Source organism: Pelophylax lessonae, assembly GCF_965119305.1.
Source record: "Pelophylax lessonae genome assembly, chromosome: 7".
Lineage (NCBI taxonomy): Eukaryota > Metazoa > Chordata > Amphibia > Anura > Ranidae > Pelophylax > Pelophylax lessonae.
Window position 1 is genome coordinate 200,999,081 of NC_138774.1, and position 23,264 is coordinate 201,022,344.

The 23,264-nt window shown below is 42.4% G+C and overlaps 2 protein-coding genes across 2 annotated transcripts in view; one reads left to right on the forward strand and one right to left on the reverse strand.

Moving 5' to 3' along the window:
- Window positions 1-23,264, forward strand: part of CDC26 (cell division cycle 26) — a 109,037-nt gene that overhangs the window by 47,514 nt on the left and 38,259 nt on the right. The window lies entirely within an intron of this gene.
- PRPF4 (pre-mRNA splicing tri-snRNP complex factor PRPF4) overlaps window positions 1-23,264 on the reverse strand; it is a 31,989-nt gene that overhangs the window by 5,096 nt on the left and 3,629 nt on the right. Inside the window, exons 5-8 of the mRNA XM_082264701.1 lie at window positions 15,377-15,470; window positions 14,599-14,693; window positions 11,910-11,968; window positions 6,872-6,995 (exon numbers count right to left, since the gene is read on the reverse strand). Coding sequence (XP_082120827.1) covers window positions 6,872-6,995; window positions 11,910-11,968; window positions 14,599-14,693; window positions 15,377-15,470 — 372 coding nt within the window. The remainder of the gene's footprint in view (window positions 1-6,871; window positions 6,996-11,909; window positions 11,969-14,598; window positions 14,694-15,376; window positions 15,471-23,264) is intronic.

The following is a 23,264-nucleotide window of genomic DNA, read 5'->3' on the forward strand; positions in this document are numbered from 1 at the left end:
CATACAGGTTTTGTGGCATGGGTGAAATAACACACGCATTCGATTTCTTCTGTTTTGCACAGCACTAGGGGGATTTCTTTTTGTAAAAATTGGAGTAGTGCCCTACTTTAATTAATCAAACATAACTATGTATATACCATATCTGCCTGATGCCAGTGGAAGCTTGAAATCACAGTAACAAACACCACTACCTCAGTGATCTCCATTTGCTTCCATGTCCTGTGCTGAGCAGCCAGCCTTCTGCATTCTGAACACAGGGGGTGGGACACTCAGTACAGGAGCTTTAAAGATATTGAGACCAATTTACTAAAGGAGTTATGGATCTTCAGTCGATAAATTGAGTGAATATTCACTTCAATTATCCAATCCATGTGAAAAGCAAATTCCTGTGTGTACATATTTTATCTGCAAGATGTATTCAAACTGGAGTTTGCTTTTCACATGAATAGATAATTTAAGTGAATATTTACACAATTTATAAAGTAAAGATGCTCCGCTCCCCCAGTAAATCAGTCACATAGATCAAATACACTGAATTCTTCAACACTCCCTCTGGTGGCCAATCTAAAAATCTGTATATTTAATACAACAAAAATAGTGAACAGCAAGATCCAAAACTGTAAAAGTCATACATAAAAAATATAATAAGGTAAACACTACAACTCCTCTAAATATGTGTTTACTGAAAATACAGCACAGTTATCCTTAAGGCTACATTCATATGTGGGCGTAGCGGATCGCGGGGCAGAATCACCGCGATTCTGCCCGCGATCCGGAAATCATTGCAAAATCACGGGACGCCTGTGTGATGCCCGTGATTTGAAATGGCACCCCAAAAGCTGTGCGATGTTGCCACGATTTCCACCTGCCAGAATCGCTGGACGCATGACGCACAAAAGAAGCTCTTGTACCGGAAATCACGGTATTATCGCACAGCGTTTGGGGTGCCACTGCGTCCCGCCATTTGCAATGATTTCCGGATCCTCTAAGCCCACATGTGAACTTAGCCTTAAAGTGTCAAGGCAAAAATATTTTTTTTAGTTCTGGATAGAGTGAAGAGGAATTAGAACCTTTGTTAGGTTTTTTTTTTTATTGCTGTCTGTGTCTCCGTCAGAACAGGAATAGAGTGGAAATCTTCCAATTGGGGACACTGGTTCTGGTGACACAGGGATTACCTCTTACTTCCTGTTTGGCTATGGCAGTGAAGGGAAATCTTCGCAAAGGGACACAGATCGCCAAAACAAAACTGAAATAGGTTATAACTCTCCCTTACGCTATCAAGAATAAAATAAAAATGTTGCCTTTAACCTCTTCACATCTAAGGGTGAACAAAATGGTAATGACTAAGCACAATTTTGCACATTTGACATGTTAGTAAAGCCGTACATATCATCACAACTAATTTGCGCATCCAGGTGGATTATACTGCGTTTTTTTTCAGGACAAATTGGGCTTTCATTTGCTGGTAAATAGTAATGGGTATCTCCGAATTTGTTGTTTTATCATTAAAGAAAAACTGGCCCAAAGTAGTAAAAAAAAAAATATATATATATATTTATTTAGCTGTATATTTCTTGCTACTACCATAACCTTCTTCCAAAGAACAACCTAAATTAAATTCTCCTGCTTCTGACAATTGCAGCGATACCACATATGTGTATGTTAGTTGTGGTTTGTACCCGTAGTACAACCCACAATAGTGCGCATTTTGCTTTTTTTTTTTTTTCTTTCTATCCTACCTAAAAAACACTGACACTAACAAGAATTTAAAAAATGCTCTCATTAAAAAATCCTGACCAAAATATACTGACTGGGACCTTTGACCAAAACACTAACCCTGGCACTGACCTGGCTCAAACAATTTTTTTGTATTTTTTATTATTATTTTACACACAGTTTTTTTTTCTCTGCATGGAGAGAGAGATACAATGTATTTCTCTTATCCATTCAGAGCAAAAACTCAAGGGCGGGCTTCACAGTGACTGATCACTATGATAGAAAAACAGAGGCTATCACAGCCATCAGGTGACCCAGAATCTGGAGTTCTGGGTCCCGGGGCTCTCGGTGAGACCCTGGTCTCTAAACTGGGAGTGCGCAATGCGATGTGCTCTCATCACAAAGAGAGATACATACAGTGCTTTGCGAAAGTATTCGGCCCCCTTGAACTTTGCGACCTTTTGCCACATTTCTGGCTTCAAACATAAAGATATAAAACTCATTTTTTGTGAAGAATCAACAACAAGAGGGACACAATCATAAAGTGGAACAAAATTTATTGGATATTTCAAACTTTTTTAACAAATAAAAACTGAAAAATTGGGGGTGCAAAATTATTCAGCCCCCTTAGGTTAATACTTTGTAGCGCCACCTTTTGCTGCAATTACAGCTGTAAGTCGCTTGGGGTATGTCTCTATCAGTTTTGCACATCGAGAGACTGAAATTTTTGCCCATTCCTCCTTGCAAAACAGCTGGAGCTTAGTGAGGTTGGATGGAGAGCGTTTGTGAACAGCAGTTTTCAGTTCTTTCCACAGATTCTCGATTGGATTCAGGTCTGGACTTTGACTTGGCCATTCTAACACCTGGATATGTTTATTTGTGAACCATTCCATTGTAGATTTTGCTTTATGTTTTGGATCATTGTCTTGTTGGAAGACAAATCTCCATCCCAGTCTCAGGTCTTTTGCAGACTCCATCAGGTTTTCTTCCAGAATGGTCCTGTATTTGGCTCCATCCATCTTCCCATCAATTTTAACCATCTTCCCTGTCCCTGCTGAAGAAAAGCAGGCCCAAACCAGGTTGCTGCCACCACCATGTTTGACAGTGGGGATGGTGTGTTCAGGGTGATTGATGAGCTGTGTTGCTTTTACGCCAAACATAACGTTTTGCATTGTTGCCAAAAAGTTTGATTTTGGTTTCATCTGACCAGAGCCCCTTCTTCCACATGTTTGGTGTGTCTCCCAGGTGGCTTGTGGCAAACTTTAAACAACATTTTTTATGGATATCTTTAAGAAATGGCTTTCTTCTTGCCACTCTTCCATAAAGGCCAGATTTGTGCAGTATACGACTGATTGTTGTACTTTGGACAGAGTCTCCCACCTCAGCTGTAGATCTCTGCAGTTCATCCAAAGTGATCATGGGCCTATTGGCTGCATCTCTGATCAGTCTTCTCCTTGTATGAGCTGAAAGTTTAGAGGGACGGCCAGGTCTTCGTAGATTTGCAGTGGTCTGATACTCCTTCCACTTCAATATTATCGTTTGCACAGTGCTCCTTGGGATGTTTAAAGCTTGGGAAATCTTTTTGTATCCAAATCCAGGCTTTAAACTTCTCAACAACAGTATCTCGGACCTGCCTGGTGTGTTCCTTGTTCTTCATGATGCTCTCTCGGACCTCTGAGAATATCACAGTGCAGGTGCATTTATACGGAGACTTGATTACACACAGGTGGATTCTATTTATCATCATTAGTCATTTAGGTCAACATTGGATCATTCAGAGATCCTCACTGAACTTCTGGAGAGAGTTTTCTGCACTGAAAGTAAAGGGGCTGAATACTTTTGCACGCCCAATTTTTCAGTTTTTTATTTGTTAACAAAGTTTGAAATATCCAATAAATTTTGTTCCAATTCATGATTGTGTCCTACTTGTTGTTGATTCTTCACAAAAAATTACAGTTTTATATCTTTATGTTTGAAGCCTGAAATGTGGAAAAAGGTTGCAAAGTTCAAGGGGGCCGAATACTTTTGCAAGGCACTGTAGATATGCGGCTCCACAGAAAAAAGCCCAGTCCAGTAGAGCTGCATATTTCTGTAAGCTTGGCGCCAAGGAGTTAAGGACACTTTAAATATTTAATTTTGGGTGACAATTGCAGACATCGCCTACCCCAAGATCCCAGAGAAGAGTGACTAAAAAAAAACCTTGTCAAATTGGTACCTTACCTTTGCCTCTGAAATAATACATCAACAAAGGGAAAACAACAGACATACAACATTCCTTCACCCCCCCCCCCACATTACATACTCACTTTTGCTTTGCTCCACCAGAAGCTTGGAATGGAAGTCCCATGTAAACTTAGATTTGCTCCAGAACTTTCACTGGGCTGAGGACTAACCAAGCATGTGACAGCACCAGGCTAATCACTAAGCACCAGCACTGTCACTGAGGAAGGAGAGCATTCACATGCTTCTCCATACCTGGAAGTGCTGAGTATTTCTCTTTACTCCTGGCAGCAAATTGATTGGTGGGGGAGTTAAGAACAGGTATATGTTGCTGGGGGATGGGGTATTTAGGTGAACCTGTCGCTTTGTCCTGCATGGGTAAAACACGGGTTTAGTTGAAGTGGCTTTCTTTCACGTGTACATTAGACTAAGATACCCTCAAAAAAAAAAAAAAAAATAATAATAATAATAAATGAAAACATCAGCTGATACTCTATCCTGCTCTTGGACTATTTGCCATAACGTAATGCGTTCAGAAAAAGCATAATAATCCATTCTTATCTCTGGCCTTCCTAAACAGAGCACATTAGGCCTGTTTTATAGAGATGAGATAACCTCAAAGTTCTAATTAAGGATGCTGATTAACTTGGAGAAGAGTATTTTTCTTGCCTCCCTCTTGTTAAGTAGTAAACCTCTTTTCTCTGAAGGTATAATTATGCTGAGCTGTTGTTGTGGTGAGCCATCTCTCTAGGGGGCTGAAAATACTTTGCTCCCCCACGGTCATGCTACACGCTACTCGTTAAGAGTGCGTTTCACGTGGCAGTGTGTGTGAAGAACGAATGTCCTCCATTGTTTATCTTTGTGGAGCTACATGCATTGTGATGAGTTGTTATATTGGTTAGTTGGTAGTACAGAGCAGTCTTGTCTATTTTACCAGTGCCACACTATTCAGTAGCACCAGAACTGGCACTAGAAGTCAGCAGAGGGATGAATTAAATAATTCTTACTGAGAAATTAAAGAGAAAGGAATACTTCAGTTTTGGTATATGTTGGATAGCTTTCTAACAGATTCTTATGGGACTGCAATTGGAAGATCACAATAGCAATGAGATTATTAAATTGCCCAACCCAACTTGAACATTAAAATTTTGAGAGCATGTATTCTACGCTTTTCACTACAGTGTTCACCTAAGAGCAAACGTGTAAAGGGAAAGACTTCACACCTTTCAGGCCTGGTGACCAGTCATTAACTCTACCCTCTGCTGCAGATCTGCACCCCCCCCAAAGAATCTATACATTTAACAAACTTCTGGATGTGCCAACAGTATGCTTCCCCTGCCGTGCTGCTTGGTTCGTCTTGACAGCCCCTATGTCACTACGGGACACGGTAGTGACAAAGGCTGGGAGAAGCTACCATGGAGAGCAGTGGGGGAAGCCGGCATCTAACACACCTGGAAGTGTGGCGGATGTAAAGATTCTTCAGGGAGGTGCAGTTCTGCAGCAGAGGGAAGATTCAATATAAGGGAACTGGACCAGGTAAGGCTGTTAATTGTTCCAACCTGCTTGTTTCTGATAGTATTTTCTGATCTTTTTAGGCTTGCTCTTCATTATTTTTGTTAAATCAGAGAAATTCATAGATTACATGCTACAGGGAAATGCTCTCAAAGTGAAGCTGACTTCCACAGCAGCATATTAAAATTGATACTAAAGTCTCCTTTTTTTTTCCTTTAAAAATAAACATGTTATACTTACCTACCCTGTGCAGTGGTTTTGCAAAGAGCAGCCCAGATCCTTCTCTTCTCGGGTCCCCTGCCAGCGCTCCTGGCTCCTTCCTCCTGTCGAGTGTCCCCACAGTAAGCAGCTGGCTATGGAGGCATCCAAGCCAAGCTGCAGTTGTGGGTGTCCATTAAGATGTGGAGCAGCAGTTCAGCCCGCCCCCTCTCTCTCTTTACTGGCTAACTGACTGTGATTGACAGCAGCAGGAGTCAATGGTGCCACTGCTGTGTCTCAGCCAATCGGAGGGAGAGTCCCGGACAGCTGAGGCACTTGTGCACATCGCTGGATTGTGATGGGGCTCAGGTAAGTATCAGGAGGGCTGCTACACACAGAAAATGTTTTATCTTAATGCATTAGGATAAAAAAACCTGCCTTTGCAACCACTTTAATCTTTCCCCCCTATCATTTGCATATGACAGAAAGACTTGGATAAAAAGAAAGGCGTGCCCAGTGTCCAGAGAAATGCGACTTCTAAAACCTGGTTATTAAAAATTAGCAACATGTACATCAAATCAACGCATTTCGAGGGAACAGACTCCCCCCCCTTCTTTAGGGCTGTTGTGTTCTATTTGGTGGGAACAATTCCCATGAGTGGTTATGTTGGATAAAGGTTCCCAAATGGCAGGATGTCAGCTTTTGTTGTATAGGCTGCCTATACAACAAAAGCCATCATGCTGCCATTTAAGAACCTTGATCCAACATAACTACTCATAGAAATTTTTCATACTCAACAGAACGCAGCAACAGCCCTGAAAAAGGGGGAGTCTGATCCCCCAAAATGGGTTGAATTGATGCACAAGTTTCTAATTTTTAATAAAGATCCATGAACCAGATTTTAGAAGTCACATTTCTCTGGACACTGGGTGCGCCTTACGTTTTATCCAAGACTACATGCTGAAATTGCCTTAAGGTAGCACAGAAATGGCAGCAGCCCAGTCCCCAAGAGGGCCCATCACCACCATTCATCACTGGGCACTATCCACCGGAAGGCATTCCTTCTTCTTTGCCCATACAAATACCCACTCAGGACTAGTGACCAATCCAGTCAGTCCAGCGTGGTCTCCCACACAAAAAATGACAGAAAGAGGAAAGGCATTCTCTGCAGCTAAAATTGCTATAGAAGCCCCCAATGCAAATACACACTGCCAGGGAATCTTACCTCTCCAGGTTCCATAGTTTTACAGATCCATCTGCAGCACAGGAAGCCAGATTCACATCTTTCTCATCCACCGATACTGTGGATTTGGGGTGGAACACAATGGCTCCCACATTTGTGTTATGTCCTGGTGGGGGTCAAACAGAAATATTAGACCAAATCCACAGACTACACCTGATTCAACATGACAACAACCACTAAAAAAAAAAATAAAAAAAAATAAAAACCTGGATTGAAACACATTGGTCACACCCCCTTTTGCCATACCCCTATAACCCTACCCCACTCTGTGAGACCTAGGTTTTTTAGCAAGCAATTCAGAGTAACACAGAAAGAAAGTGGAGGGTGGCTGCTGTCCTATATTATACTGCAAGATACTGAATTTAAAGGTGAGTAAGAGATTATTTTATCTTAAAGCGGAGTTCCACCCAAAAGTGGATGCTCTTCTTATCTGCTTCCCCCCTCCGGTGCCACATTTGGCACTTTTCAGGGGGAGCGGATACCTGTAAAAAAACAGGTACCCGCTCCCACTTCTGAGTAAGGGCGCCGTGGCGACCTACATCATTTGCGGCCTCTCCTCATTCCCCCTGCTGCCTTCTGGGAGACACACACAGGTCCCAGAAGACAGCGGGACCATTCAGAAAGAGCAGCGTGACTCATGCATGTGCAGTAGGAAACAGGCTGTGAAGCCGCAAGGCTTCACTTCCTGTTTTTTTTAATAAGGATGCCGGCGCCGGCACCTGCACCTAGGGCTGATAGAAGGGTCGGCTTTGGGTGCAAACATTGCAGGCTCCCTGGACAGGTTAAGTGTCCTTAGGTTAAAAGTAAGCAACTATAGTATTTGTAGCTGCTGACTTTTAATTTCTTTTTTAAAAACAGGCTGGAACTCCGCTTTAATAGTACAGTAGAGGACACAGGCTGGATATTCATAGAGCTTGGGATGACCCAAGCAATGCATCAGAAGGGTGTGCAACAAGGCAAAAAAAAAACATACCAATGGGCCCCACGAAACAGAAAAGGGTCAAAGACCCAACCCAGGGGTGCTGCTGAAAAAACGTACTGCCGCTGCTGAAAAAACGTACTGCCAAAAGATATACCCGCAGAGGCTTGGACATCCATCTGGTATAACTTGGAGAACGAGTGAATTAATGATCATGTGGTAGCTTTAAAAAGCTGAGCAACAGATGCCAGATGGTGGAATGCTCAGGAAATACCCACCAATATAGAGGACTGAGCAACTAAGGGTATAGGAGGCATGTCTCTTATCCATCTAGCAATAGCAGACCTGGAGGGTGTTCTTTAAGAGACCCATTGCCTTGACAAAAAAAGTGTCAGTCTTTCTGACTCTGACAGCTCATCCAGACAATGAAGAGCAATTCCTTTGGGATGCTTGCAAGCAGGACGTAGGACTACTTTTTCCCTGTGAAGGATTAGGAAGGGATCCTTAAGAGAGCTTCTAACTATGAAACATGTGACAAATGCGATAGCCACCATGAAGGCCATTTTGCAGGAGAAAACACAAGGGGAGTTTCCTAATAAGTTCAAAGGGTGATTTCTGCAGGGCAGAGAGGACCAGATTGAGATCCCAAGGAAAACACAGGGTGCAGGTATGGGGGGCTGATCTCTAACACCTTTTCAAATAGGATAGACAAGTCCAAAAACCTTCCATTAAATAGTACTTAGAGCCAAAGCTTAGTGAATTCCCGACTGCAGAAAGGCAAAAATACAAGGCATTGAAAAATTTCTTAGGTTGAAATGCCTGTGTTCACATAATCGAATAAAGATCTCCAGGTAGGGTAGTAGTGTCATATATAACCCTGCCTTTAGACCTAGGGCTCAACAGCCATGTCGTTAAAGCAAATTGCTGAAAAACAGGATGGTACAAGAGGGCTTGGGACAGCAGGTCTGGCCTAATTGGGAGAGGCCAGGGGTCCTCTCCTAAGAGTCTGAGCATGTCTGTGTACCAGGTTCTCCTGGGTCAGTTTGGTGCAATGAGAAAACACCACTATCTTCTCTTCAACTATCTTGCAGGAGAGTCAGGGAAGAACCAACACTGGAAGGAAAGGCATATCTTAACCTGAACTTAGTCCATGGGATTACCAGAGCATCTAATGCCAGTGCTAAAGAATCACTGGTCCTGTCCACAAATAGGGGCAACTTGTTCAAACAAAGATAGAGACTGTTTAAGGTGTGTGTACTTACCACCCTTATACCACACGTCTATTCAGAGAGGTGCTTGCCCAGCTCGCCTCCGAGAACAGCAGGAAATGAAGACACACAGCTGCACACCGTGAGGATGTCCATTGTATCTAATAAAATGCTTCAATAAAAGCAAAGTGAAAACATCACAGCTCAAGTAACAGAGCACATCTGAGAAAAGATTTTAACGTGCTTCACACTAAACAGAGCTTACTCATGACATTATGAGTAAGCACTGTTTAGTGTGAAACGTGTCAACATCTGTTCTCATCTGTGCTCTGATGTTTTCACTTAGTATCCTTTGAAATGCATCAATAAAAGCAATCAATGTCCTGACAGGGTGTATGGTCATTCTTCACAGGGGCAACTTGATGTTGAAGCTGGAGGACAGGATCTCCACATCTGGGGTCTCCCATTTCTGACATAGGAAACTGAAGAGGTCAGGATCAAGGGACCATTCCCCTTGGTCCAGGCCATGACGGCTGAGGAAACCCACCTTCCAATAGAATGTGAAAAGCAGAGATTGCTGGGCAATACTTTTCCATCAAGGGGACGACCAGATTTGCTCCTGTCAAGGCAGACTGGATCTTGTTCACCCTGATGATTGATCTAGGCTACTGCCGTGACATTATCTGAACGCACCCTGATAGAGGGTCCCTGAAGAAGCAGGGTACAGAGGTGCAGAGCCAATTATATTGCTCTGATCTCAAAGATGCTGATAAGAAGCTTTGCTTCACTGGGTGACCTAGTTTCTTGGACTGTGACCTGTAGTCTGTTTGTTGCTTGGCTGAGGAGAAGCATACGGAGGTTGAGAGATAAGTGTTTTTTTCCAGTCCAATAGTGTTGTATTTGTGGGACCTTGAGTGGAACTGAGTGAAAGGAACAGCTTTGAATGAGGCAACCATGAAGTCCAGAGCTCTCATGGAGAGTCTCAAAGAGGAGTACCTTTTTGATTGTAAGTTTAAGCATGAGACCTCAGAGAGACCAGCTTTGATGGTGGAAGGAATACCCTTGGCCTGTTTCAGGTCTAAGATGAGACCTGGATATTCCAGACACATGTAAAGCTGGAGGACAGACGTTTGGAGGCTGATTACCTAACAAAGTATATAGAATCTGCATAGTCCTTTGGATGTTTGCAGACAGTTGTAAGAGGAGATGAATTGTGGAGATGAATCCTTAAGAAGTTGGTCTAGGTACCTGGTAACCTGGATGAAATGAGTTAAGAGGGCGAGCAGGAGTGTAAGAACCTTTGTGAATGCTCTGGGTGGAGAAGATAGGCCAAATGGCAGTGCAAAAAGTTGGAATTGTTTGTCTCCTACTGTGAAGTGCAGAAAGCGTTCATGAGATGGGTTAATGGGAACACGTCAGTAGGCATATTGAATGTCTACTCACGACATGTATTCTCCTTGTCTCAGAAAGGCAATAAATAACCTTGCAGATTCCAAACCAAGCTTGTGAACGTACTTGTGTAGGTATTTTAGGTCCAGGATAAGCCAAATACCTCTGTTGGGTTTTGGTACCCTGAACAGGGGTTAAACAGAATCCTCAGCAGCTATCCTCAAGAAGGACCAGAACAACTGCTCCCTGTGAGGAGTTACTTCAAGGCAGTTTGTAAATCAGACTGTCCTAAGCAGATTTTGGTTGGTTTGACATAAGAAAATAACGAGGGGTAGAGTTTGGAACTCTATTTTGTACCCCTTTGAAACCGCAAACTAAACCCATAGGTTTGGGGTGTCTGTGACCCAAAGGAATGCAAACTGTAACAGACCTCAAGGTCTGGGTGGAGCAAGGGTGGAGAGGACTTTTTTATTCTATAATTTTACATTTAAGGTTTTTTATCAAAATACAAAACCGGTATAATGTCCAAGAGAGAAAGCCTATGGCTAATGTTGAATATCAGCAAAGAAAACATAGAAAAGTATAACAGAACACAATCAGTGTTACAGATACAGGTTGAAATTGAGATGTCAAAACAGGGATGACGTTGTCTCCTAGATATCGCCTCATTGGTCCCTGGAGACAGGGGAGGGTTTTACTTACTCACTTCAGAATCTAAAAACCTGTGGAGAGGACTTTGTGATAGTCTTGCTGGGCTTTGTGTTCTAAGTTTTACGCTGGAAGGAAGGGCTGGGTTAGAAGTTGAAGCACGAAGAGAAAGCGGTATGATGCTCTGCATTTCGAGGAGATAAAAGCGCCAGAAGGTTTTGAGGCCTTTATCCTGTAACATCTTTTATCAATATTTTAAGTGCTTCACCACCAGGAAAGACTGATTGGCCCCAAATTTATTCTGCTGCAGCATAACAACCCCAAACATACAGCCAATGCCATTAAAACCTATCTCCAGCCTAAAGAAGAACAAGGAGTCCTGGAAGTGATAATTTGGCTACCACAGAGCCCTGATTATCAACATCTAGTCTGTCTGGGATTACATGAAGAGACAGAAAGATTTGAGGTAGCCTATATCCACAGAAGATCTGTAGTTAGTTCTTCAAGATGTTTGGAAAAACCTACCTGCCGAGTCCCTTCAAAACAAGTGCAAGTGTACCTAGAAGAATTGATGCGGTTATAAAGCCAAAAGGGTGGTCATACCAAATATTGATTTGATTTTGATTTCTCTTCTGTTACTTACTTTCCATTTTGTTAATTGATAAAAATAAACCATTAACACTCCTATTTCTAAAAGCATTACTCAATTTTCAGCATTTTTTCACACCTGCCTAAATCTTTTGCACAGTAGGGTACACGCACAGAGTTTAAAACACGTATTAACTTAAAGTACAATAAAAAAAAAAAAATACCCGTAAATAAATGTAGTTTAGCTTTAAGGTGATGCAGTATTTACCTCTTAATGTGCGCACAGGGGTACAGTCTGGAACTGACCACAGTTTGCAAAGTCCACTCCTAGGAGAGAAGATACCAGAGAATATTATCGGCTTCATATTCAATAGATTATCATCATCTGCTAGCCTGTATGCCCCAAAAATAATACAATACAACTTAAAATAGAATGTATAGTGGTTTTTGACATATTTTCTTCATCTCTTATTGACAGGACTAAAAACCCCCCCTCCCCCCCAAAAAAACACTATATTATCAAAAGTATTGGGACGTCTGCCTTTACACACACATGAACTTTAATGGCATCCCAGTCTTAGTCCGTAGGGTTCAATATTGAGTTGGCTCACCCTTTGCAGCTTTTAACAGCTTCAACTCTTCTGGGAAGGCTGTCCACAAGGTTTAGGAGTGTGTCTATGGGAATGTTTGACCATTCTTCCAGAAGCGCATTTGTGAGGTCAGGCACTGATGTGGAAGAGAAGACCTGGCTCCCAGTCTCTGCTCTAATTAATCCCAAAGGTGTTCTATCGGGTTGAGGTCAGGACTCTGTGCAGGCCAGTCAAGTTCCTCCTCCCCAAACTCGCTCATCCATGTCTTTATGGACCTTGCTTTGTGCACTGGTCCAAATCATTTGGTGGAGGGGGGATTATGGTATGGGGTTGTTTTTCAGGGGTTGGGCTTTTCCCATTAGTTTAAAGTGAAGGGATCTCTTAAAATGTCACCATACCAAGACATTTTGGACAATTTCACACTCCCAACTTTGTGGGAACAGTTTGATGATGGCCCCTTCCTGTTCCAACATGACTGCACACCAGTGCACAAAGCAAGGTCCATAAAGACATGGATGAGCAAGTTTGGTGTGAAGAAACTTGACTGGCCTACAGAGTCCTGACCTCAACCAGATAGAACACCTTTGGGATGAATTAGCATGGAGACTGCGAGCCAGGCCTTCTCGTCCACATCAGTGTCTGACCTCACAAACACGCTTCTGGAAGAATGTTCAAACAACTATTGTTCTATGCAAGGAAAACGATCATACTTCACTGAAAGTTATCATCTGCCTTAGCAGTATGGGAAAAAAATGGTCAATTCCAATCTGCCCCAATATAAGGCCACTTACCTGTCAATAGGATACCCTAAAAAGTTCCACAAAGTATGGGATATCTGGACTGAAGCCCCTTCTACTAACGCAGACACGGAAAGTTAACCATCACATGACATCACTTCTGCGGTCGGCTGTTGTTGGCCGACAAAATTCATGTGCAGTCTTTTGCAGTTTTCAGCCGACAGGACAGCACCGGACAAAAGACGGCCGATCGTTCGGCTGACATTCGGGACGTGTGTACGGGGCTTTAGGTCCTGAATGTTTAGACCCTGAACAGATGAAGACATACACTTTGCAGGTGTCCTCATGGTTTTTTGGAGCACACTACTGTTTTAAGTGCCAGTTAGTCCACTAGTGGTATGGTTTGCTCTAATCTATGTTTATGTACAGTATATGTTCCCAGCCTGGGTATGCTCATTGCCCAATAGGCTCTGTTTTATATTTTACTCTTTTTCAAAAAACTCAATAAAAAGAATCTTCAAAACATTCCCATAGACACACTCCTAAACCTTGTAGACAGCCTTCCCAGAAGAGTTGAAGCTGTTATAGCTCAAAGGGTGGGCCAACTCAATATTGAACTATACGGGCTAAGACTGGGATGCCATTAAAGTTTGTGTGTGGTTAAAGGCAGGTGTCCCAATACTTTTGGTATTATAGTGTTAATTTTTTTAAAGTATGAAATACAGCACATTAAGATGCAGTCTACTATCCATCTACAATATGGAGCTCCAGACTCTTCACATTTTCAGCTATTTCAACTGTGCTGAAAGAAATCTACACAACTGGAATAATTCTCGCCACACAGTTCAGTAGGAAGTTTCAATCAAACAAAGGGAGCCGGAAAGCAGTGCTGTCTCTTTAGATAACATTTACAGTGATCTGAAAATCCAGATCATGAATTAAAGAAAATAGAAATTAACATTTTAGCTGGTATTAACTTGGAAATATTTTCCACCACACTCTAAACTAGTAGGACAAAACTTAAAATCTATCCCTAGAAATTATTTTACTGAAAGAGTGTAGTGGATTGCTTGGAAGAGAGGTGAGTTTAAACAATCTTGGGATAAACCTAGGTGTATATTCCAACAAGGGTCAGGGGAAAATAACCAAATGTTACTCTATGGGGGAATAAACAGTGTGGCAGAGAAAAAAATCTGCCCCACTCTTCTAAGCTGAGAAAATGGAGCAGATGCTGTGCCCCCATGTTAATTAGGAGTGATCTCTTCTCTGTTGCATACCATGTCTGTGACGGACATGGCACATACCAGTGCAACTGTAGCTGCTCTCAACTCCTCTGCCCACATCTGTATTCCCCCATTAACATAAAGGGGAATTAGTTAATTCCCCTGTATAATCCGGTCCAGTAATGAGAAAAAGAAAAATGGTTAGCTTTCATTTTAGCATCTTTTAGCCCCCAAAGCAAAGCTTAACAAATATTAGATATATCCATTTCTGTATCGGCATAGGACTTTCACATACATAGCTGCTAATACTAGTTGTAGCTCTTTTCTGCATGCATGCAGCATTTTTTAGAGGTCCTGTAAAGAATGGAATACCAGCACTTCCAAAGCACATTAGCAATCTCACTCACCAACATGCTGTAGCCAGGAGTTTAGAATTAGGACTAAAATGACAGAATGACAAAGGTCTGTCATCTCCAATTTGGCTGCAAAAGTTGTTAAGGGACTGTAATAGAAAAAAAAAGTAGGTTAGCAATTAATAAACACCATACAACACAATCTACAACCATCTTGATCAACTGTCCAACTTTAAAGCGGAGTTCCACCCTGGATTTTTTTTTTTTTTTAATACCCCCGGGACAGTCAGGGCTAGTGCATTCCACAATGGCTAGCCTCTGATCTGTCCCGGGTTGCACTTACCTGTTAGGACAAATACTTACCTTGCAAACGTCTTGTCCAGCGCTGCCATCTCAGATGTGGGCAGCTTGAAGCCAGCGCGTCCTCTTCGGCGTCTTCTTCCGCCTTCTTTGGTCCCACGATGCTCTGCGCCGGCCCCGACGTCACTTCCGGGTCGCGCGCGTCATCCCTCCACAGCTTCTGGGCATGCCCAGAAGCTGTTTAGAAGGGGATGACGCGCGCGACCCGGAACTGACGTCGGGGCCGGTGCAGGCGAAATGATTCCTGGGAGCTATGACGTCCAGCTCCCAGGAATCATTGCAGAGCCAGGAAGTGACGACGGGCCGCGGCCGAGGAAGAAGGAAGTAAGGTAAGTATATTTTCTTCGCTACGAGGTAAGTAAAAAAAAAAAAATATGCGATTATCCATTTCTTTTTCAGGTGACCCGGAGCGAGAAGATGGAGGTAAGTATAAAAATAGGGTGGAACTCCACTTTAAATATCATATGCTTACTCTGAGAGATTTGTGCAGCTCTTGTTTCTGAGAGGTCCTTGTGGATTCTGGAATATTTCGGTATTCTCTGGCAGCCTCCAGACGCTGCATTGCCCTGGAAAGAAAAGGATTACAAGAAAATTCATCCTGGGAAGTACAATAAAGATTCTTATCACCTAATCTAGTTTGCTGTAAAGGAAACCTGTGTGGAGAAAAATAAATGTAAACTGCAACTGCTCACCTCTCCTGGAAATCTCATTTTTCAGGTGAAAAAGTATTAAAACTAGGACATAACTAGGTATTTAGTGTTTCCAGCAGATGGTCAGAAGGTAGCCTAAATATTTAGGTACGTACAGGGAGTAGACACTTTGCCTTGACATATAGCTAACCCCCCCCCCCCCGTCTCAGCCAATCAGGAGGGAGAGTCCCGGATGGCCGAGGAACTCGTGGACATCGCTGGATAGAGATGGGGATCAGGTAAGTATTAGGGGGGCTGCTGCACACAGAAGGCTTTTAATCTTAATGCATAGAATATATTAGATAAAAAAAACCTTACATAGTTACATAGTAGGTGAGGTTGAATAAAGACAATAGTCCATCCAGTTCAACCTGTGTAGGCATGTGTGGCTGTAATCATCTCCCATACCCCTGAATGTTCTGATCCTTGAGATGTAAGTCTAAGAGTCTTTTGAAAGCCACCATACTACCCGCAGAAACCACCTCTTGTGGTAGAGAATTCCACAATCTTGTTGCCCTAACAGTAAAGAACCCCCCGCGTTGCCTGAGGTTAAAGCGCTTCTCCTCTAATCGCATTGTATGCCCTCGAGTCCTCATGCAATCCCTTCGAATGAACAGCTTTTTTTCTAAGCTGGGATCCCCATTAAGATATTTATAAATTGCTATCATGTCCCCCCTCAGACGTCTCTTCTCCAGGGAGAATAAATCGAGCGATTGTAGACGCTCTTCATAGTCAAGGTCCTCCAATCCCCTAATTAGTTTAGTTGCCCTTCTCTGGACTCTCTCCAGCTCCAACACATCCCTCCTGAGGACTGGCGACCAGAACTGGACGGAATACTCCAGATGCGGTCGGACCAGAGTTTTATAAAGTGGAAGGATTATAGTCTTATCTCTGGAATGCATCCCTTTCTTTATGCATGCTAATATTCTGTTGGCTTTGGAAGCTGCCGCTTGACATTGCATGCTGTTTCCTAATCTATCATCAACCAATACTCCCAGATCCTTCTCCATTTTTGATTCCCCCAAGGGCTCCCCTCCTAACGTGTATTGTGATTTTATGTTTTTAGTCCCCAAGTGCAAAACCTTACACTTCTCCACGTTAAACCTCATTTGCCATGTCGTTGCCCACTCTGTTATTTTGTCCAGGTCATTCTGCAGGATATCTGCTTCATGTTGTGAAGTTATTGCCCTGCCCAATTTTGTGTCATCTGCAAAAACTGATATCGAACTACTGATCCCGACCTCAATGTTGTTTATGAATAAATTGAACAAGGTTGGTCCCAGGACTGAGCCTTGGGGGACCCCGCTTACCACCTCAGACCAGTCTGAGTATGCGCTGTTTATTACTACCCTTTGGACCCGCCTTTTTAGCCAGTTCCGTATCCAAGAGCAAACCCTGCTATCGATACCTGCAGACCTTATTTTATAAATTAAGCGCTTGTGGGGAACTGTATCAAACGCCTTAGCGAAATCTAAGTACACCACATCTACTGGTCTGCCCCTATCTAGCTCACAGCTCACCTCCTCGTAGAATGTAAGGAGATTGGTTTGACAAGAACGCCCATTTGTAAACCCGTGCTGATTACTGCTGATGATGTTGTTGTCCTTAGCAAACTCTACAATATAGTCCCTTATCATCCCCTCCAGAAGTTTACATACTACTGATGTCAAACTGACAGGCCTATAATTTCCCGGGATATGCCTCTGGCCCTTTTTGAATATTGGAATCACGTTAGCTTTCTTCCAATCCCCTGGTACATCTCCTGTCCTAATACTGTCAGCAAAGATCAGGAACAGTGGTCTCGATATAACTTTACTGAGTTCCTTGAGTACTCTCGGATGTATGCCATCCGGTCCTGGTGATTTGTTTGTGTTAAGTTTATCCAGCCTTTCCCTGATTTCCCCCTCTGTTAGCCATGGTGGCAAGTCCTGTTTATTACTACTAACCATACAGTCATGGTCAGTGTACCCCTCCTTTTCCTGTGTAAAGACTGACGAGAAAAAAGCATTTAGCACGGTTGCTTTTTCAGTGTCCTCTGTAACCATCCTCCCATCATTGTTAATTATGTGTGCAATATGCTCTGCCTTAGTTTTTTTGCTGTTGATATATTTAAAGAATTTCTTTGGGTTTTTTTTACTATCCTCCGCTATTTGTCTCTCAAAGTTGATTTTAGCCATCTTGATTTCTTGTTTACTTTTCTTATTTGCCTCCTTGTATTGCTCGAAAGCCGATACTGTGCCCTCTGATTTATACTTCTTGAAGGCCAATTTTTTCCCCCTAATAAGTTTTATGACGCTACAGTTTAGCCAGCCAGGTTTGGCTTTGTCTCTTCTAAATTTATTTCCCATAGGAATGCTCTGCAAGATGCCTTTGCCTAATATGTTCCTAAAGCATTCCCATTTTTCCTCTGTGGTCAGGGATCCCAGGGTTTGGTCCCAGTTTACCTTTTCCATCATTGAGTACAATTTTGGAAAGTTTGCCCTTCTGAAGTTTAGGGTTCTTATGTTCCCCACTTGTCTTGTTATGTTGTTATTTACACTAAATGTGATCATCCTGTGATCGCTAGAGCCCAGGTTGTCCTGGACTCCTACCTCCGAGATTATGTCTGGGTCATTAGTGAGCAATAGATCCAGGACTGCGTTTTCTCTGGTGGGGGAATCCACCAACTGTGACATGTAATTATCCAGTAAGGTTTCCGTGAATAGGCGGGCCTTCTGTGAGTGTGCAGTCCCCTCTTCCCAGTCAATGTCGGGGTAATTGAAGTCCCCCAATACGATGACTGATCCCAATTTTGCCACTTTACCCATTAGTGCTAAAAATTCCAGCTCTACCTCCTGCCTTTACAACTCCTTTAACCATTTCCAGTCAGCGCACTGTCTATTTGCGTCAGCAGTGTGGCAGCTGCAGGCAAAATCACGTTAATAGGCGTCATCTCTCCTGGGAGGAGCTAGGGGGCGAGCCCCCGATCATCAGCGGGGAAGCCAGTGCGGGTGTCAGGCGGCTCCGATTGCCGTCTGACACCGGCGATCTCTCCCCGCTGACAGAGAAGAAGGGACAGCTGATGTAACTACAGCCATAAGTCCCTCTCCCTGCAATGATCACAGAGACCATGCGATCCTGCTATATAGGATCGCATGTCTCTATGATCATTTCAAAAGGCCCCCCCACAGTTAGAATCCCTCCCCTAGGCTTACATTTAACCCCTTGATCATGTATTAACCCCTTCCCTGCCAATGGCATTATTACAGTAACAGTGCATATTTTTAGCACTGATTACTGTAGTAATGTCACTGGTACCCCCAAAAGTGTCAAAGTCAACCCAGTTAGGGGTCCGATCTGTCCACTGCAATGTTGCAGTCCCACAAAAATTCTCAGATCGTCGACATTACTAGTAAAAAAAAAAAAATATTACATAAATCTTTCCCGTAGATAGTAGACGCAATAACTTTTGCGCAAACCAATCAAAGTACACTTATTGCAATTTTTTTTAACCAAAAAAATGTAGCAGAAGACAAATTGGCCTTAAATGTTAAAAAATTTTGATTTTTAAATTTTTTCTTTTGGGAATGTCATATAGCAGAATGTGAAAAATATTGTTTTTATTTTTCAAAATTGTTGCGCTTTTTTTGTTTATAGCGCAAAAAAATAAAAATCGCAGAGGTTATCAAATACCACCAAAAGAAAGCTCTATTTGTGTGAAAAAAAGGACGTCAATTTTATTTGGGTACAGGGTCGCATGACCGCGCAATTGTCCATTAAAGTCACGCAGTGCCGAATCGCAAAATATGGCCTGGTCATTAAGGGGGAAAATCTTCCGGTCCAGAAGTGGTTAAGTTACAAGGTAGGGCCTCCATAGATCGGACTTGTTTTTTCAGCACATCCCACATATACTCAATCAAATTGTTATCTAGAGAATTTGAAGGCCAAATCAACACCTCAATCTTGTATTTCTCAAATCATTCTTGGACTCATCAGACCAGGCCACCTTCTTCCATTGCTCTGTGGTCAAGTTCTGATGCGCACGTGCCAATTGTAAGTGCTTTTGGCTGTGGACACAGGTCAGCCTGGCACCCCCCGACCAGTCTGTGGCTATGAAACAAACTGCAATGCATTGTGCAGTCTGACACCTATCAGAATCAGCATTAGCTTTTTTAGCAATTTTAGCTACACTAGTTCTATTGGATTAATTTACAAAGGCCAGCCTTTGCTCCCTGCGTGCATCAATAAGCCTTAAACACCTTATATATACACACAATCATAGCCAAAAATATTCGCACACCCCCTGCAATTCTGTCAGATAATGTACCACTTTTCCCAGAAAATAGTTGCAATTATAAACGTTTAGGTATTCTCATGCTTGTTTCTTTTGTTTGTATTGGTATGACACAAAAAAAAATGAAGAAACAAAATACCAAATCTGACACATTCCATGCAAAACTCCAAAAATGAACTGGACAAAATTATTGGCAACCTCAATTTAATATTTAGTAGCATAGCCCTTGAAAAATAAAGAAAAAATAAAAACTGAAATCAACTGCTTCCTGTAACCTTCAATGAGTTTCTTAAACCTCTCTACTGGAATTTTGGACCACTCTTCTTTCACCAACTGTTGCAGGTCTCTCAGATTGGAAGGGTTCCTTTTCCCCCAACTGCTGTTTTGAGATCTCTCCACAGGTGTTCCATGGGATTTAGATGTGAACTCCTTGCTGGCCAGTTCTATACTCTCCAACGCTTTGTATTAAACTATTTCTGGGTGCTTTTTGTCATGTGCTTTGGGTCTTTGCCCTGCTGTAAGGAACCAGTGTAACCCAAGACCTCTATATTACACCCCAGAATTCTTTGGTAGTCTTCAGATTTCATAATGCCATGCACACAGTCAAGATATCCAATGCCTGAAGCAGCAAAGAAACCCCAAAACATCAGTGAATCTCCACCACGTTTGACTGTAGGGACTGTAATCTTTTCTTTGAAGGCCTCATTTCTTTTTCTGAAAACCGTAGAATGATTACCAAAAAGCTGCAATTTTGTTTCGTCTGTTCACAGCACATTCTCCCAAAAGGATTTTGACTTCCTCAGGTAAGTTTTGGTAAACTCTTTTGTCCACGTCCAGGGAGATTAGCTACATGCCATGGGCTGTAAACTTCTTGACAATGTTGCACACAGTGGACACACGAACATTAAGATCTCCAGAGATGGATTTGTAACCTTGAGATTGTCCATGCTTTTCCACAGTTTTTGTTCTCAAATCCTTAGACAATTCTTCGCTGCTCTTTCTCTTCTCCATGCTACATGTGGCACACAGAGACACACAACAGAAAGGTTAAGACAATTTTTCACCATTTTAACTGGTTGCCAGTGTGATTTCTATATTGTCAGCACCTGTTAATTGATTCAGGTGAGTTTATTAACAAAACAGGAGCTTTACAAACTTGGAATGCATGGAATGTGTCAGATTTGGCTTTTTGTTTCTCCACTTTTTTTGTGTCATACCAATACAAATGCCTAAACATTTTGTAATTGCAACAATTTTCTGGGTGAAGTGGTGCTTTATCTGACAAATGCAGGGGTGCCAATATTTTTGGCATTGACTGAGTATATATATATATATATATATATATACACAGCTCAAAAAAAAGGAACACCTTTTAAATCAGAATATCAAGTCAATTAAACTCCTGGGATATTGATCTGGTCAGTTAAGTAGCAAAGGGGGTTAATCAGTTTCATCTGCTTTGGTGTTAATGAAATTAACAACAGGTGCACTAGATAGGCAACACTGAGATGACCTCCGAAACAGGAATGGTTTTACAGGTGGAAGCCACTAACATTATTTTCCCATACTTATCGTTTCTGACTGTTTTCCACTTGTTTTGCATTTGGCTAGGGTCAGTGTCACTACTGGTAGCATAAGACCATACCTGGACCCTATAGAGGTTTCACAGGCAGTCAAACTCCTTCAGTATGGTACATTAATATGTGCCATTGCATGGAGGTTTTCTGTGTCTCCCAGCACAGTCTCAGGAGCACGGAGGAGATTTCAGTAGACAGGCAGTTACTCTAAGAGAGCTGGAAAGGGCCGTAGAAGGTCCTTAACCCATCAGCGGGACCGATATCTGCTCCTTTTTGCAAGGAGGAACAGGATGAGCACTGCCAGAGCCCTACAAAATGACTTCCAGCAGGCCACTGGTGTGAATGTCTCTGACAGAAACAGACTTCATGAGGGTGGCCTGAGGGCCCGACATTCTCTAGAGGGTCCTGTGCTCACTGGTCAGCACCGTGGAGCTCGATTGGCATCTGCATTGAACACCAGAATTGGCATGTCCGCCGCTTGCACCCTGTGCTTTTCACAGATGAGAGCAGGTTCGCCCTGAGCACATGTGACCGATGTGAAAGGGTCTGGAGAAGCCGTGGAGAATATTGTGTTACCTGTAACATCGTTCAGCATGACGGGTTTGCTGGTGGGTCATTGAAAGTCTGGGGAGGCATATCCATGGAGGGACACACATACCTCTACAGGCTAGACAATGGTACCATGACTGCCATTAGGTATCAGGATAAAATCCTTGGACTCGCTGTCAGACCCTATGCTGGTGCAGTGGGTCCTGGGTTCCTCCTGGTGAACGACAATGTCTGGCCTCATGTGGCAAGAGTAAGCAGCCAGTTCCTGGAGCATGAAGGAATTGATATCATTGATTGGCCCCCATGCTCGCCTGACCTAAATCCAATAGAATCTCTAGGACATTAGGTTTCAGGCCATCTGACACTGCCAGGATGCACCTCAGCCAGTTCAGGGGCTCAGTGTTGCCCTGGTCCAGATCTGGAAAGAAATACCCCAGGACACCATCCGTCGTCTCATTAGGAGCATGCCCTGACATTGTCAGGTATGCATAAAAGTACATGAGGGCCATACAAACTACCGAGTACCATTTTGAGTTGCTGAAATGAAATTTCAGCAAAATGGATTAGCCTGTTACATGATTATTTCACTTTGATTTTTGGGGTGTCCTTGAATACAGCCCTCTGTATGTTGATAATTTTCATTTCCATCAAGCGTTGTGGCATCCCTTCGTTCCCAACACATTACCCAGTCCATATCAGTATGGATATCCAGCATATTTTTACCCAGTGAGATCTGATGTGCTTTCAAAGTGTTTGTTTATTTTTTGGAGCAGTGTATGTATGTATGTATATAGATATATATATATATATATATATATATATATATATATATATATATATATATATATATATTGAGGTGAGTATTTTGACCAAATCATCATTTTTATGCATATTGTCCAACTCCAAGCTGTATAAACTTGAATGCTTATTGGATTTAAGCATATCAGGTGATGTGTATTTGTGTAATGAGGGAGGGTGTGGTCTAAGGAGATCAACACCCTATATATCAAGGTGTGCATAATTATTAGGCAGCTTCTTTTCCTCAGGCAAAATTGGCTAAAAAAAAAAAGTGATTTAACTGACTCTGAAAAGTCCAAAATTTTAAAAAGTCTTTCAGAGGGATGCAGCACTCTTGAAATTGCTAGATTACAAAACCATCAAACCTTTTGTTGCAAATAGTCTTGAATTTTGAACACTATTAGTTGCCCAATAATTGTACACATATTTTCCTAAGAAAGCCAAAACCTCACTTTTACTTACTTAAATATTCAG